This window comes from Miniopterus schreibersii, assembly GCF_964146895.1.
Source record: "Miniopterus schreibersii genome assembly, chromosome: 8".
In the NCBI taxonomy this organism is placed as follows: Eukaryota; Metazoa; Chordata; class Mammalia; order Chiroptera; family Miniopteridae; genus Miniopterus; species Miniopterus schreibersii.
In genome coordinates, this window is record NC_138109.1 from 28,008,741 (window position 1) to 28,024,726 (window position 15,986).

Here is a 15,986-nt window from a genome sequence, read left to right on the forward strand (position 1 = left end):
ACTACAGAAGAAAACTGAAATTAGATGTTTGGGGTGGTATGAATAGCAAAACAGAAGAGGGAACACTTTTCAACTCATTGTATAAGCCAGTATTACCCTGATACCAATACCAGAAAAAAGACAACACAACAAAAACTACAGATCAATATCCCTTAGGAACACAGACACAAAAATCCTCAACAAAATACTAATAAGCCAACTCCAGTAACACTTAGGATGCAAGGTTGGTTCAACAAAACAAAAATCAATCAATGTAATACACCATATTAATAGGATAAAGGTTTGATCATCACAATAGATGCAGGAAAAAAATCTGACAAAATCAAACACCCTTTCATGAAAAAAACACTCAACAAATTAGGAATATAAGGGAATTTTCCTAACCCGACAATGGGCATCTAGAAAACCCACAGCTAACATTATATTTAATGGTGAAAGACTACAAAGATGTTTTCTATTTCCACTTCTACTCAACACTATACTGGAGGTTCTAGCCAGTACAATTGAAAAAAAAAAAAAAAAGGCATTCAGATTAAAAAGAAGTAAAACTATTTCCATCTCTGTCTGCATATAGGAAACTATAAGGACTGCACACATGAAAAAACTATTAGAGCTAATAAACAAGCTCAGCAAGATTTCAAAAAACAAGATCAATATACAAAAAGCAATTGAATTTCTATACACTAGCAATGAGCAATCCAAAAATGATATTAGGAAACCAATTCTATTTACAATAGCCCCCACAGAGAATAAAATATTGAACAGACATTTCAGCAAAGAATATATACAAATGTCTAATAAGCACATAAAAAAAAAGCTTGCCTGGCCAGGCATGGCTCAGCAGTTGAGGGTCGAACTAGGATCCAGGTGATCAGGGTTTGATTCCTGGTCAGGGCACATGCCCAGGTTGCAGGCTCGATCCCTAGTCAGGAGCATGCAGGAGGCAGCCAATCAATGACTCTCTCATCATTGATGTTTCTCTCTCTCTCTCCCTCCTTCTCCTTTCCTCTCTCTGAAATCAATAAAGATATATTTTTTTAAAAAAGAAAAAGCTCAATATCATTAGTCATTAGGGAAATGCAAATCAAAAACACAATGAGATACCACTTCACACCCAATAGGATGCCTGTAATAAAAATGACATAATAAGAGTTGTCGAGAATGCAGAAAAAATGGAACCTTCATACATTGCTGGCAAGGACGTAAAGTCTTGAAGCCACTGTGGAAAACAGTTTGTCAGTTACTGAAACAGTTAAACAGGGTTACCATGACATAGCAGTTCCACTCCTAGCTATACACATCCAAGAGAACTAAAAATACATGTCCAGCAAAAACTTGTACATGAATGTTCACAGCATCATTCTTCCTAATAGCTAAAAAATGAAAACAACCCAAGTATCCATCAACTGAAGAATGGATATACAAATGTGGTACATCCATAAAGTGGAATATTATTTGGCCATAAAGAGAAATTAAGTACAGCAGGTCCTTGAATGACATCATTTTGTTATAACACTGAGAAAAAAATCGATTCTCAGCCAGGGCCACTGTCTGTGCGGAGTTTGCATGTTCTCCCCAGGTTTTCTCCAGGTACTCGTTTCCTCCCACATCCCAAAAATGTGCACATGAGGTGAACTGGCGTGTCTAAATTGTCCCCAGTCTGAGAGAGAAAGAGTATGTGTAAGTGTACCCTTCGATGGAGTGGCATCCTATCCAGGGTTGGCTCCCATGATGTGCCCTGAACTGCCAGGATGGGCTCCAGCCACCTGCAACCCTGAACTGCAATAAGCAAGTTGGAAAATAATTATCTTGTTTTTATTAATCTTTGTTCAATGTATGTATAGCTCACATTTATTTCAATGTTTAATATTAAAAGTGTTTTGGGTTGATCGTAAAACCATGACAGCTACTAAGTGACTAACAGGTGGGTAGCAGCATACACAGCATGGATGTGCTGGACAAAGGGATAATTCCTGTCTGGGTGGGACAAAGTGAGACACAATGAGATTTGATCACGTCACTCAGAACTGTGCAAAATTTAATACTTCTGGAATTTTGCATTTAATATTTCTAACCACAATTGACCATGGGTAAACAAACAGTGGAAATTAAAACTGCAGATAAGGGAGTACTACTATATTATCCTAAAAAAGTCCTTATTTTTACCCATTTCAGCTCAGCATGAAAGAGCTAAATCTTTGGTTTCAGTAGCCTTTTAATCGTTTCTAAAGAACTATTTTCTCCAATTAACCATAGTAAAAATATTTAAATATAAATGACTATGTAAGGGAGAAAAGAACGATAGGTAGGTAGGTAAGTAGGTAGGTAGGTAGGTAGACAGATACATGATAGACACACACACAGATTTATACTTGTATTTGAAACCTGTTTTTTTTTAATCCTCACCTGAGGATATTTTTTCCATTGCTTTTCAGAGAGAGTGGAAGGGAGAGAGAGAGAGAAACATTGATGTGAGAGAGACACAGTGATTGGTTACACATGTGCCTTAACAGGGCCAGTAAGAACCCTGGGCTGGAATCAAACCTGGGATCCTTCAGTCCCCAGGCCGATGTTCTAACCACTGAGCAACTGGCTAGGACTGAAGCCTAGTCTAAATGGCCCACCAAGGAGTTCATGACTCAACTTGCAAAGTTAGTTGGAAGCCATTATTTCTTCCATTATTTCTAAAGCAGTCTCAAGTGTGATATACTATAGATCTGGAAATTATGTTGAGTTCCTTTATGACATCTATGATAGCCTTGGTCTTTCCATTAGAAATGATATACCAAACTATCATAGAGAACCTCTTTTTTATATATAACCTTTATTGATTTCAGAGAGAGGAAGGGAGAGGGAGAGAGATAAACACATCAATGATGAGAGAGTCATTGACAGGCTGCCTCCTGCACGGCCCCCCACTGGGGATCAAGCCAGCAACCTGGGCATGTGCCCTAACCTGGAATCGAACTGCAATTGCCTGGACCATAGGTCAATGCTCAACCGCTGAGCCACTACAGACAGGCAGAACCTTTTTTTAAATGTGAAAAAAGTAAACTAAAGAGACCAAAAAAAAAAAAGAACTATCCTACCCATCCTTCATAGTCCAAATATCATCACCTCCAAAGTCTTTGTTCCAACCTAGCCCACAACACCCCCTACTCCTGAACTTCTAAAACACTTGATGGTATCACTCTTTTGATATTTAGTTATCTATTGCTCATATAATTATTCTCCTCTAAGTCTGTTTTCTTAACTGAAGAATGAAAATTAGAGCAATGTTTAAAGAAAATATTAAGATTATATATATAAAACAATGCCTGACATAGTAACTAATCAATAAGTACTATAATAGTTATCTCTTTACCATTTACCAAATTTATGACTCTCAACAAGTCATCTTTGCTAAATTTCATTTTCTTCACCTGTAAAGTGAGATAATTCCTGTCAAATTATTATCTATGTGCAAATAGAGGTGACCAATATTCTTTGATTTTGAAAGTATTTTTTCATCATTATGCCTAGAATATTACAGTTGATCATTACTAAACCTTTGTACAACATGGCACTTTTATTATCTTAACATTATAAAATAAGCATTTATCAACTCCTTTATAAACATAAATTTTAAGAGCTGCAAAACAGTTTTTGATATGAATGTATCATAATTTACTTAACTATTCCCTCCACGTTGGGCATCAACCACTCTCTTGTCAATATCTCCACCCAGCTCCTTGTTGTTCTTTTGCCACACCAGCCAGTAAATCTCTCAACCATGAGGAATCAATCTAACAACCTGCTTCCTCTGATCCCATACCACAATTGCTGAGTTCGGTAAAGAAATCACAACAAACTGGGAATTTGTGCCACTACAAATTTATAAGTCCTTCATCTTAACTGAAATTAACTATCCTATTAGTAATTCATCTATATGCCTTTGATCAGTAGCCTTTCCTATCCCACAGTGACCAGTGGCTACTCGATATCTCAAGCCAAACACTCTATATACCTCTTCTCTCACAATTGCCCTCTACCAGAAAAAAGAAATCTGATCTCACCCAATTTTCCAACCTACATTCTCTTCAAACCCATCTTCTCCCTTATTTGTTAGACAAAGGTATCCCTCCTTCTTCCCTGGGGTAATAATCCCTCCTAACCTCCCAACTCATCACCACCTTTTTCATCAAATTACACAGACCCATATATTCAACTTTATCTCTACTTTATAATCTCCACCAAAACATTACACATGTTCAATTCTTTTATCATTAAAAAAAAATCTGGGCCTAGCCAGTTTGGCTCAGTGGTTAGAGCATCGGCCTGTGGACGAAAGGGTCCTAGGCTCAATTCTGGTCTGGTCAACGGCACGTACCTTGGCTGCAGCCTCGATCCCCAGTCCTGGTTGGGGCAAGTAGGAGAGGCAACCAATCGATGTGTCTGTCTGTCTAGCTCTCTCCCCCCACCCCTTCCTCCCATCTACTCTCTCTGAAAAGCAATGGGAAAAATATCTTCGGGTGAGGATTAAAAAAAAAGTTTCTCGGATTCTACATCTCTCTCTAGCTACCTCTCACGCTTCACAGCAAGTTTTCTAAGACTGGGCTATACTTTTAGACTCTGTTTTCTCACCTCCCATTCCCTCTTCAATCTATTATAATTTGATTTCTACCCCATTCACATACATATACATCTTGTTAGTGTCTTCTCAATAACAAAGTCCAGCCGAAATTTTTCTGTCTTTATTGTACGTAATAACCACTTTAAGTTTTATACTGTTAGCCACTTTTTCCTTCTTGAAATTCTGTCCCTGGGCTTCCCAAAGACCAATTTCCTTGTTCTTTTCCTACCTTCCTTGCGTCTTTTGAATTTTGAATCTCATCGTATTGGTTTAGTATATTATGTTTCAAGAGTTCTCCACTACCTATAGCATAAATTCCAAACTTAAGCATGGTGTATAAGGCTATTCACGGTCTGGTTCCTCCTTACTCTTCTATGCTCATTTCCTATTACTTCCCCACAGGCACCTTTCACCCTAGCCACACCAAAACACCTGCAGATCAACCTAACACAAAACACTTTCTCATGCCTTTGTACATATGGTTCCCTGTACCTCACAGAATGCCCAGTCCTCCCTCTCCCCCAACCCCTCATTATCCAGCTACTTTTTTAAACACTCAGGTCGTGTATAGTTTTTTCTTTCCCTCACATCTTTAGGCCTGGTTAAGCACTACCTCCTCTTTGTTTCCACGGTGAGTTCCTCAACCTTCTGATATAAAGCGTATTCATTATAGTTTAGCTGTTGCCCTGTCTGCACTAAAACTGTGAGCTCGTTGAGGGCACATATTTTCTTATCTTTGTAGCTCTAGTGCTGAGTGTCTCACAGATAGAAGGCACTCAATAAATATTTGTTGAATTAATGCATGAAATGATCAGCATTTAGGCTTACCATAGAGAGGAAGTAAAGATCTAAGAATAATTATGCTGAAAGAACAGCAGTGGAATTTTACTGAAGACAGAAAAAAAACAAAAAAGGTCAGCCTGGAGACAGAAACGAATTTTTGAAATTTCCCATAGAAAAAGGTAAAATGAGTCATAGAAAAAGAATGATCAACCACATTAGCTACAAATATTAACCCATACTTGTCTTATCCCAAAATCTTACCCATTCTGATCTTCAAGTCAAACACACACTAGTCAGGTAGCTTCTGGTAAGTGAGATGTGCAGCTGCCTCTAGCAAAACCTCTAGCACAAGCCCCTCATCCTAACTTCACTAACATTTTCCTATCACTATATCACAAAAACACTTACCTTCAAGAAAAGTGAGTACTTGCTATACACCAGATACTAAGCTAAGTATTATTTCATTATACACAAATGTTTATTTGTATGTATATGTGTGTACATATTACATTTTATAATTCTTATAAAAATCTTTTTGAATTAAGTATTGCTACTCTTGCCCTGTCTGGGTAGCTCAGTTGATTAGAGTGTAGTCTGAATAAGCCAAGTTTGCAGGTTCAAGAACCAGCCAATGAATACATCAATGAGTGGAACAACAAATTGATGTTTCTCCCCCATCTCTCTCTTTCTCAAATCAATAAAAACATATCCTCGGGTGGGGATTAAAACAAACAAACAATATTGCATACATGTACCTTTATAGCTTGATACTTTTTAAAAACAATGTTTTTATTGATTTTTGAGAGAAAGAGGAAGGGAGAGGGATAGAGAAATAGAAACATCGATAAGTGAGAAACATCATTGATCGGCTGCCTCTTGCACGCCTCCTACTGGGGATCGAGACTCCAACCCACATGCTGTGTGACCAGGAATCGAACCGTGACCTCCTGGTTCATAGGTCTACACTCAACCACTGAACCACATGGGCTGGGCTACATGTTGATACTTTTATTTCTACAGAACAGATTTCCAGAAGAGTACTTTTACTAGATAGTATTGCAAAACTTTCCAAAATGGCTGTAGCAATTCACATTTCTATCATTCAAAGCTTAACTCATGGCCTTAGCGGGTTTGGCTCAGTGGTTAGAGAGTCTCAAGTTTGATTCCAGCCAAGGGCATGTACCTTGGTTGCAGGCTGGTCCCCGGCCCTGGTCAGAGAGGGTTTGGAAGGTAACCAATCAATGTGTCTCTCACATCAATGTTTCTCTCCCTCTCTCTCCCTTCCACTCTCTCTGAAAAGCAATGGAAAAAATATCCTTGGGTAAGGATTAAAAAACAAATAAAAACAAAAAACCTAACTCATGAATCTCAAGAGTTAATTTTTGGGTATTAAATCTAACTCATAAATCTTAGGAGTTAATTTTCTTATAATTTATGTCCACTTGCTTTCAAAAAGAATGAGGCAGCTTACACATCTGGAAATTTAATATGACCTTAGCAACTAATACCCTGGGAGCAGTCAGGGTCCCACTGCAATCTCTCCCACACCTTTAGAAACTCAGTATCTGATATAATACCATCTGCTCTAGGTTCCAAACCTAGAAGCAGTAGAAGACACTCACCTTTCCTCTCATAGTAAAGCCTAAGAGAAAAGTACCCCTCCAAAAGAAGAAAACCTGGGCCACTTTACCTCTGTGTCATTTTGATTTAAGAGACTATATGAGACAAATCTGTCCTTCCTCCTTAAATTGCATCTCTTGGCTTATAGTACCACCATCTCCCAAGCCAGAAAACAAAAACTCATTCTAGATTCTTTCGTTTTTCGCAGGACAGTCTCTAATTCTACTTTTTAAACAACTCTCCTATTCATTCTCACTGCTACTACCTTAACTTAGGCTTTTTTTGCAGGGGGTGGGGCTTAGGGAGAAGAGGGTAGAGGTTTTATATTTCCATTTATTTTTTTTTTAAATGATTAGAGGATGAAGCAAAAATACAATCTCTGGTTACAAATATTAAGTGTGTATGCATGCCAAACTATGGATCAGTAGTTAAGATTGACTAATACAATGTCTCTGTTGCTAAAACAAAATTAAATTTATAGTGGAAATCTCCATGAGTCCGCCTGAATTTTGTGCACAGGGGTCTGCCCACCCATATTTTTTTTAACCTTAGGCTTTCATAACATCTTTCATCTCTAGTGAAATAGCCTCCTAACCAGTTTCCCTTCTTTAATCCTGCTCTCCTCCAATCTATTTTTCACTTTGCAACCAACAAATCTTTACCCTACTTGAAATCAATTAGTCAGTGGCTTCCCAACTGCCCACAGGATAAAATCCAACTTCTAAGTGTAGCATTCAGGGCCTTTCATGATTTGGCCCTCACCTACCTCTCCAGACTCATGTACCACCACTTCCCATCACACACATTATGTTTCAACAAAACTGAATTACTTATAGTTCCCAAAATATACCAAGGTACTTTAACAACTGTGCATTTACCCAGGCTGTTACCATAGGGAATACTAAAAAATACTGTTTAGTCAATTGTCTAGTCTCTCTCTAAACTAGGGTTGGCATATTTAGCAGACCAAAATTCAGGACACCCAGTTAAATTTGAATATCAGATTAAATAATTTTTTAGTATAAGTATGTCCCAATTATTGCATGTGACATATTACATGTATTTTATCTGGTAGCTCTACTCTAAATGCCCATGGTTGATCCCTAGGAATCAAAGGAGAGGCCCAGGTAAGTCTCAGTCATCTAGATGTGATAGCTGCTCTTATAGTTCATGACTACCAGGAGAAAGACTAAACCCAAAGTCCTGAACTAATTCCTACAACAGGTCTGAACCACCTGATTGTCCTTTTAAAATTAAGCAGACTTCTTTTAAAAGTCAAAATATGTTATACCCTCCATGGGAGGTAAGTGTGACAAAATAAAAAATGTCACTGTATGAGTATTCATAGCTACTTTTCTTTACTCCCTTTTTTCCTGGTCCTTATCATACAGATCAGAGTAATTAAACAGGCAAAGGTGAGAGTTTAAAGGGAAATGGGTACTCCTGGAAGAGAAACTAGTAAGTTTGAGAAGGGAAGGAAAGAAAAAGAATGAGACTGTACATGTTGCTATGAGAGAGTGTGAGAGAAAGAAGTTTGGATTTAACCATGCAAAGATACTGATCAAAAATGGAGAAATCAGGTTTTAAGTAGTATTACAATACCTTTTGGCCTTTTTGAAGGCTGGAATGAAGATTTAAATTGCTTTCCAACTTAATTTAAAATTTAGGCTGGTGTTTCCTCTGAATGGAAGACAGGAGATATGTCACAAAGCATCCCAGGTTAATAATAATGAAAATAGTAGTAACAACAGATACCTGCTCTAAATGTCTTACATGTACTAACTCATATAATTCTCACAATAACCCTACAATGGGATTAATACTCTTCCTCCTGCTTTACAGATGAGGAAACTTTCCAAGGTCACAAGCTAAACGTAGACAGGGTTAGAACTGGAAATCCAAGTAACCTGAGTCTAAAGCTCTTAAACAGTGAGCAACACTTCCCTATTTTATAGTAATGTCTATCCTCAAGCACTTGAGCATTACACTAATAAGCAAAAATACATAAATATAATTATTCTAAAATACCAACAACTTCTGCCCGGCCGGGCGTGGCTCAGCGGTTGAGCATCGACCTAGGATCCAGGCGATCGGGGTTCGATTCCCGGTCAGGGCACATGCCCGGGTTTCGGGCTCGATCAATGACTCTCTCATCATTGATGTTTCTATCTCACTCTCTCCCTCTCCTGTCCTCTCTCTGAAATCAATAAAGATATATAATAAAATAAAATACCAACAACTTTTTATTATTATTGATTTCGAGAGAGAGGGAGAAACATCAACGATCATAGAGAGTCATTGATTGACTGTCCTCTGCAGGCCCCCGACTGGGGATTGAGCCCGAGACTAGGGCATGCAACCTGACCAGGAATCAAACCTCCATCTCCTGCATCATAGGTTGATGTTCAACTGCTGAGCCATGCCAGCTAGGCAAAAATACCAACAACTTTAATACATAAAGTAAAATGAAACATGTATGCCATGGCTTCCTTTGCAATAATTTCTTCTCCCCTTCATAGCCCACCATAGAAACTAAGAACTTTAAGATCATTTCCTTTTCAAAGTTACTTTTGAAAGTAAATTATAGTGCAGTATAGATTTATACAATAATGTTTTTAAAAGTAACTAATGAGTAAGACTTCATCAAGTAACATAACTAAGGCCACATATTACGCTGCTTTGCACCCAGATGTTAGAGATCAGAAATCGTAACACTTCAAAAAACAGAAAAACACATCAAAAATATATAAAATAGTTTTGGCATTATTTTAAAGGTTAAATCTTTACATTATTAAAGCATATAGAGAAATATAAAGCTAAAAATTAGAAAATAAAGTGACTAAGTTTAGAAATGACATGTTATATAACTGATAATAATAATATTCAGAATCCAACCACTTTTCACCACCTCCACAGCTCCCACCCTTGCCAAGCCACCATCATCCCTCAGCTCATTTACTGCAATAGCCTCCTAACCATTTTCTCCACAACCACCTTTTCCTACTCTGCACCAGCAGCCTGAATGATTCTTTTAAGCCAGGAATCATAATACATCACTGTTCAATACATTCGCCTGGCTTCTCATCTTAGTCAAGTTTTAAAAGCCAAAGTTTTTACATGGTCTTCCCCACCACCCACACCATTACTTGTCTTTATTTCTTACTACTATTTTTCCCTCATTCCACTCCAGCCATAGTTACCCCCTAGATGATCCCTGAATATATGACAGAGATGGTCCTGCCTCAGAGTAAGTCATCTGGTATTCCCTCTACTCGGCACACTTCCCTTCCCTCACACAGATGTGGAATAATTATGTTATCAATATGCTTTAAGATACAAGCTACAATGAACTGGGTACATACCATGTGCCAAAAACCATGCTAGATATAGTGCATCTAATCCCCAGACAACTCTGAAAGGTAGGTATTAGCTCAGTTTTACAAAAGAGAAAATGGATGCTTAGAGAGGTTTAGTACAGCCATATAACCTTGGGCAGGGTAAGAAGCAAAGCCAGGTTTGAAATCCGTATCACCTGTTTCCAAAGCCTCTGTTCTTTCTGTTACACTCAGTCTGTATCCTTCTTTCATACCAATAAAAATTGTATGATATCACATAGATATATTTGTAATTATTTTTCTACCTACCTTGTTAAATATGGTGACCATAAACATGCCCAATCTTTTCTACATTATAATAATATAAAGGTATTCAGCATAAAAACAATGGTGAGAATAAATTTTAAAAGCATTATGCAATGGAGAATCACCGTACTTCTAACGAAACATGGTTATACTATAAATTATAATATAGTAAATAAAAGCAATGACTAATCTTTTTCAATAAAATGCAAAATAAATTGGCATGGCTTTTACATCATTTGATTATATTAACATTTGTCCCATACTACAATATCATTAAAAACTGACACCTAGCTTATAAAAGAAGTATCTTACCACACATAGAAGCATTTCTATAAGATGAACCCATCAAATGTTCAGAGTTATAAAGAATAATTCAACCACAGAAGTAGAATTCCCAACCTGTTAACAGTAAGGGCCACACGGTGGCAGGTGACCTATTTCTTCAGCGTGTTTCTCCACAGATATTTTCCCCAACCACAGGACCAGTGTGCCAGTTCTCCACCAGAATGTTACTTAATCTAAATTTTACCAGGATGAAAATACCAAGTATGCTAGACTAAGTAAGTTAGTTTCCTGAAACAATCTTTTCATCTGACTTCAAAAAAGTCATAAGATACTTCACTAGGTTGGAGGTCAAACTGTGTAGTCAGGTAACTTCTGGACTAGTAGTTCTCAAAGTGTAGTCTAGAGAACTCTGCAGGCACCCGAAGCCCGTTTCAGAGGTCCAAGAGGTCAAAAACACTTTCATAGTATTACTAAGATATTATTTGCCTTTGCACTCAATGTCATTCTCTCACAACCGTACAGTGGAGCTTTCCAGAGGCTATGAACTGTGATATCTTAACAGACTGAATGCAGAAGCAGACATGGAAATTTCGATGTCTTCTACTATGCCTGGCATTAAAGTTACTTGCAAAAATATAAAACAATGCCACTCATCACTTTTAAAAAAATATATAGGTTTTTTTCATTAAAAAATTTGTTAACATTTAATACTTTATTATTTTTAAATGAATTAAATATTTTCTAAGTTCCTCATTTTTATTCTAATCCAGTAAATATCAATAGATATAATCAAACAGAAGGTCTTTGGGATGCTCAATAATTTGTAAGAGTATAAAATGGGTACTGAGACCAAAAAAATTGAGAACCGCTTTGTAGCCCTTCCTATATTTATGTTTTGCCAAACAAAGCATTTAATTTTCTAATTACTACTGAAGAGATGTTGCTGTCCTAAAGATAATTTTAGAAATTTGTCTTGATAAGAACAAAAAAAGTCCACAGTCAACCTTAAAAAGAATTGTATCCACTAATTTAAAAAAGAAATCAATGATTACATCTTCCCAAAATAAAAACAATAACAATGTTAAAACTAAAGTGCAAGCTAATAGGCCGCTATCAATAAGCTTTGGACATGAGAAGGGCTAGAAGAGAGGGATGTCTTCTAACAAAAGGGGTCAGGGAACATATATCTTGGTAAAGAAGGCATCTAACCTGGGCCCTAAACATATATAAGATTTCAACAAGTAACCACTGGGAATGAAAGGCATCACAGAAAAAGGAAAAAGCATACATTCAAGGAACAGCAAGTACAAAATAGCTTCCATAAAACTTGTGATGGACTCCAGCAGGAGAATAAACTGGAAAATTAGGTTGGAAGCAAAAACAGGACTTATATGACAGGATAAGTAATCTGGGCTTTAGTCAGTAGGCAAAGGGAAGCAAGCCATTGGTAGGTTTTTAAAGTCACTGGAAGATTTACCATTGGAAGGTAAATTATCAGATGATACTTTAGTAATACTGTGGATTGGACAGAGTAGAAACAGGGACAACAGTTAGTGCACTATCATACCAATGCAGGCAGGAAATAATAAGAGCTTGATCTGGGTTAGGAGCTAGGAAAAAGACAGATACAGGACATGCTGCAACCTCTTCACTAATAATTTACTTAGTTTAAACATTTCAAAAACTTTATTACACAAAACAAGATTGGCATTCACATTACTTCCATTAAAAACCATTCACTTCATAGGCAGTATTTCAACACACTCAAGTGTGCTTCCTTTTTAAAAAGCTGTTAGGAATAACTAACAGTATTCTACATTAAGACTACAAAATGGGTAATAAAGAACACCATATGCATATTTTCAATATTCTAAATAGACTTTCAGTATGCAAAATTTCATTCAAGGATGAACATTTTAAACTCCAAAGTTTAATGTCATTAAATACACAAAGTTTGGATCAGAATTTTCTATACAACCCTGTAACACCCACATCACTATATAATAGTCAACTTTTCTTAAAATCATTTTTGGACAACTCAACTCAACTTGGCCAATATTCTTCTACAAGGCCCACATTTTTCAAACATTAGTGCCGTCTTCATTTTTCTCCCCTCCTCCCCATTCACCTCTCCGCCCAACAAATTCCCTTTGTATGTCTGCAAGGCAAGACACAGTATGATTCTAAGGCAGTTTGGATATATAATTCTTATAATAACAGAAATCTAGAATTACTAATCTTACTTTTTACAGGAGAGGAACCAATGGTGTACTAAATTTCTATTCACATGAATGACAAATGCATCTAATAGAAATTATGCTTTACTATTAGGGGTGAACAAAGGGGGAAATACACACAATAGGTGGGTGGCAAATCTTACAAACTTTATGAAAGACTGAAAAGCTGCATCTGGATTGCAGTCACAATTATAAAAGCAAATAATGAAGGCTCAAAAATGAAGGCAAAAGGAAAAAATTCGAAGTGATCATTAAGAGTGAAAAAGGTTGATTCAATATTGGTATATTTTTAATATAGCATCATTTAACTCTGTGACTAATTGAAAAAACACACAAAGAGGATAATTCACTGTTCATAAGGACAGGAAATAATTTCTGCATACATCCTATAATGCAGTTATACTTCATTACACTTGCATGGTTTCAAACCCTTTCAAACGTTCCAAAAATACATAGGCTTATAATAATTGAGACTCCCCAATGACATAATTTATTCGGTAGGTATAGCTGTAACACATTTTTAAAAGACATAACAAATTCATGCTCAACAAAAATAGGGAGTCACAAAGGCCCTCACTTATTCAAAATAATTACATAAAGCATTATCCATAATTGCAAACAGGGTTTGAAAATCTGATAGCTAATAATTATAAAATGGGGTAGACTTTAAAGAAAAAAAATTACCCAACTTTTCCATTTTCCCTTCCTTTTTCTTTCCTACCTCATACACAAAATGTCTGTAAGGATCTCAGACAAAGCTCTAAAGTAGAAATACAGTATATGTATACTTTACATTATATGTATCCGAGTCTATCATATATATGTATGTCACATATATTCACATAAGAAACGTTCTTCCTTTTTTAAATGTAAGAATTGAGGTTACATTAAACCCTATCCCATAAATTAAGTTAAATCACCACAAATTAAAGAGTAATAAAATATTGCACGTAGATGTCTCTGAGCGACTATATTTGGAAAAGAAAAACCTCACACTAAGGCCATGGCTGAATAAAAACGCCCAATCCCTGAAAATCACTAACCGGCATTTGGTTTCTGTAAGAGAAAACGGGGGTCTTAAAATGAATAATCACACTGGCAAGCCAGTTTCAGAAGTTAACGAAGGTAAAACAACGAACCAAATGAGACAAACGTATGAAATGACAAGCATTAAAGAATTCCCCCCAAAAGAAAGACTGACTGGGATATAACGCATGCATTGCAAGTAGAAGAATCTTTCATTGAAAAAGAAAAGGTGGGGGGAGAAGCGACAAAAACCTGAAGGCAAAAAAGTAAAAAAAAAAAAAAAAAGGCCGGGTCTCTCCTCCCACCCCCACTCTGACCCCCACCCCCACCCTTGCAGGACAATAGGATCAGGGTCCTAACTGGAAACTTTAAACATGTAAACCAGCAGCAGTTTTACTGCAGCTTTAACTGCAAAATCGGCCCCATATCCCAAAGCTAGCGCACCCAGGAATAATTCTGCCCAGAAAACATCACCAAGGTCTTGTTAAACACAAATCAGACCCATCACAAAATTCTTTTTTTCTCCCCAGTACCTGGAGGATCCATTTCAATATAAAATATCAGTTCTGTCGAATAGGGCATCATCACTTCCCTCCAGTCTGCGTCATCGCGGTCCATACTCCACACGGTATTGTACATCGCGCTGTCAGGGGCAGGTCGTCAAGAAATATATAGAAAGCATATATTTTTTATCTGATATTTAAAAATATATATTTGTAAAAGTCCCACACGGAAATGTACTTCAGGGTTTCCAACGGCCAGTACAAGTCCAGGCAACTACCAGAACGAGGACGAGGTCCTCCACCTCTCTCCTCTACAATATCCAGCAAAATGCCCCCGAACTTTCAATCTACGGGCTTTGCTCGTCCGGGAGGTACAAAGAAGCTGGGGGGAGGAGGGGCCGGAAGGCAAAGGTGTTAAAAAGCGGCTTCCCCCAAACCCCTTTTACACAGTCGCTCTTCAAAGAGAAGAGCTCCCACCACCTCCAAATCTTCCCGCGGAAGCCACTTTTGTGTCCTCTGGTAAATGAAGACTGAAGAAAAGAAAAAAATGCGCTGGGAGCAAGGTAGAGAAGTGACAAAGGAAGGCATAAAAAGGGGCCTGGGTATTGCATTCAAGTTTCGGGGTCCAACTGGTCTGCAGAGAGCGATCCCCTCAGGGGCTGGGACTCGGGCTCCGTCTGTTCGGGCTTGTAAACCAAGCTGCTGCAGCCTCGGGACCGGGGCCTGTTGGAGAGTCCAGTTAGCTCCGTTTGGCTGGGGGCTCCCGCCCGGCTGCAAGCAGCCTCGCCGGTGCCGGCTTCCCTCACGCTCTGCTCTGACTCCAGTCACTGGTTTCATTTTAACTGCACGGAGGGGGACACCCTTCCCCGCCTCCTTGCTCCCCCACTGAGAGGCACCCAACCACGCTAGGCAGGGGGACAGCCAGCATCACCACTGCCCCTCCGCTCTATCCAGCCTTGATATAGCGGGGAATTCTGTGAGGTGCCTGAGTAAGTGCTCTGAAAAATATCCTCCACCTCGGCTTTCACCTCTCCCCGCCGCTCTCTAGGCCTCAGCCCCTTCATCACCCATCCACTCTCCCCCCAGCCCCGATTAGAATGGTACGGTCCGGGCGCTGGCCGCACGCCAGGAGTCGGTGCCCGGAGCACGCGAGCCGGGCTGGGAGGGGAGGGGAGGGAGGAGCGAGAGGGGAAGAGAGGATAAAGTGGGTGGTGATTGGCTGATCCCGGTTGCCCGAGCCCGGAGCCTGCGTCTTTTGTCTGCCTCGCTCCAGCTAGGG

The 15,986-nt window shown here is 38.4% G+C and overlaps 1 protein-coding gene and 1 long non-coding RNA gene across 2 annotated transcripts in view; one reads left to right on the plus strand and one right to left on the minus strand.

Moving 5' to 3' along the window:
- Positions 1-15,754, minus strand: part of LOC308560619 (phosphatidylinositol 3-kinase regulatory subunit gamma) — a 64,591-nt gene extending 48,837 nt beyond the window's left edge. The window contains exon 1 of the mRNA XM_081144682.1: positions 14,738-15,754. Coding sequence (XP_081000808.1) covers positions 14,738-14,843 — 106 coding nt within the window. The 5' untranslated portion in view covers positions 14,844-15,754. The remainder of the gene's footprint in view (positions 1-14,737) is intronic.
- LOC308560622 overlaps positions 15,190-15,986 on the plus strand; it is a 28,310-nt gene continuing 27,513 nt past the window's right edge. The window contains exon 1 of the long non-coding RNA XR_013999360.1: positions 15,190-15,270. This is a non-coding gene — a long non-coding RNA (uncharacterized lncRNA). The remainder of the gene's footprint in view (positions 15,271-15,986) is intronic.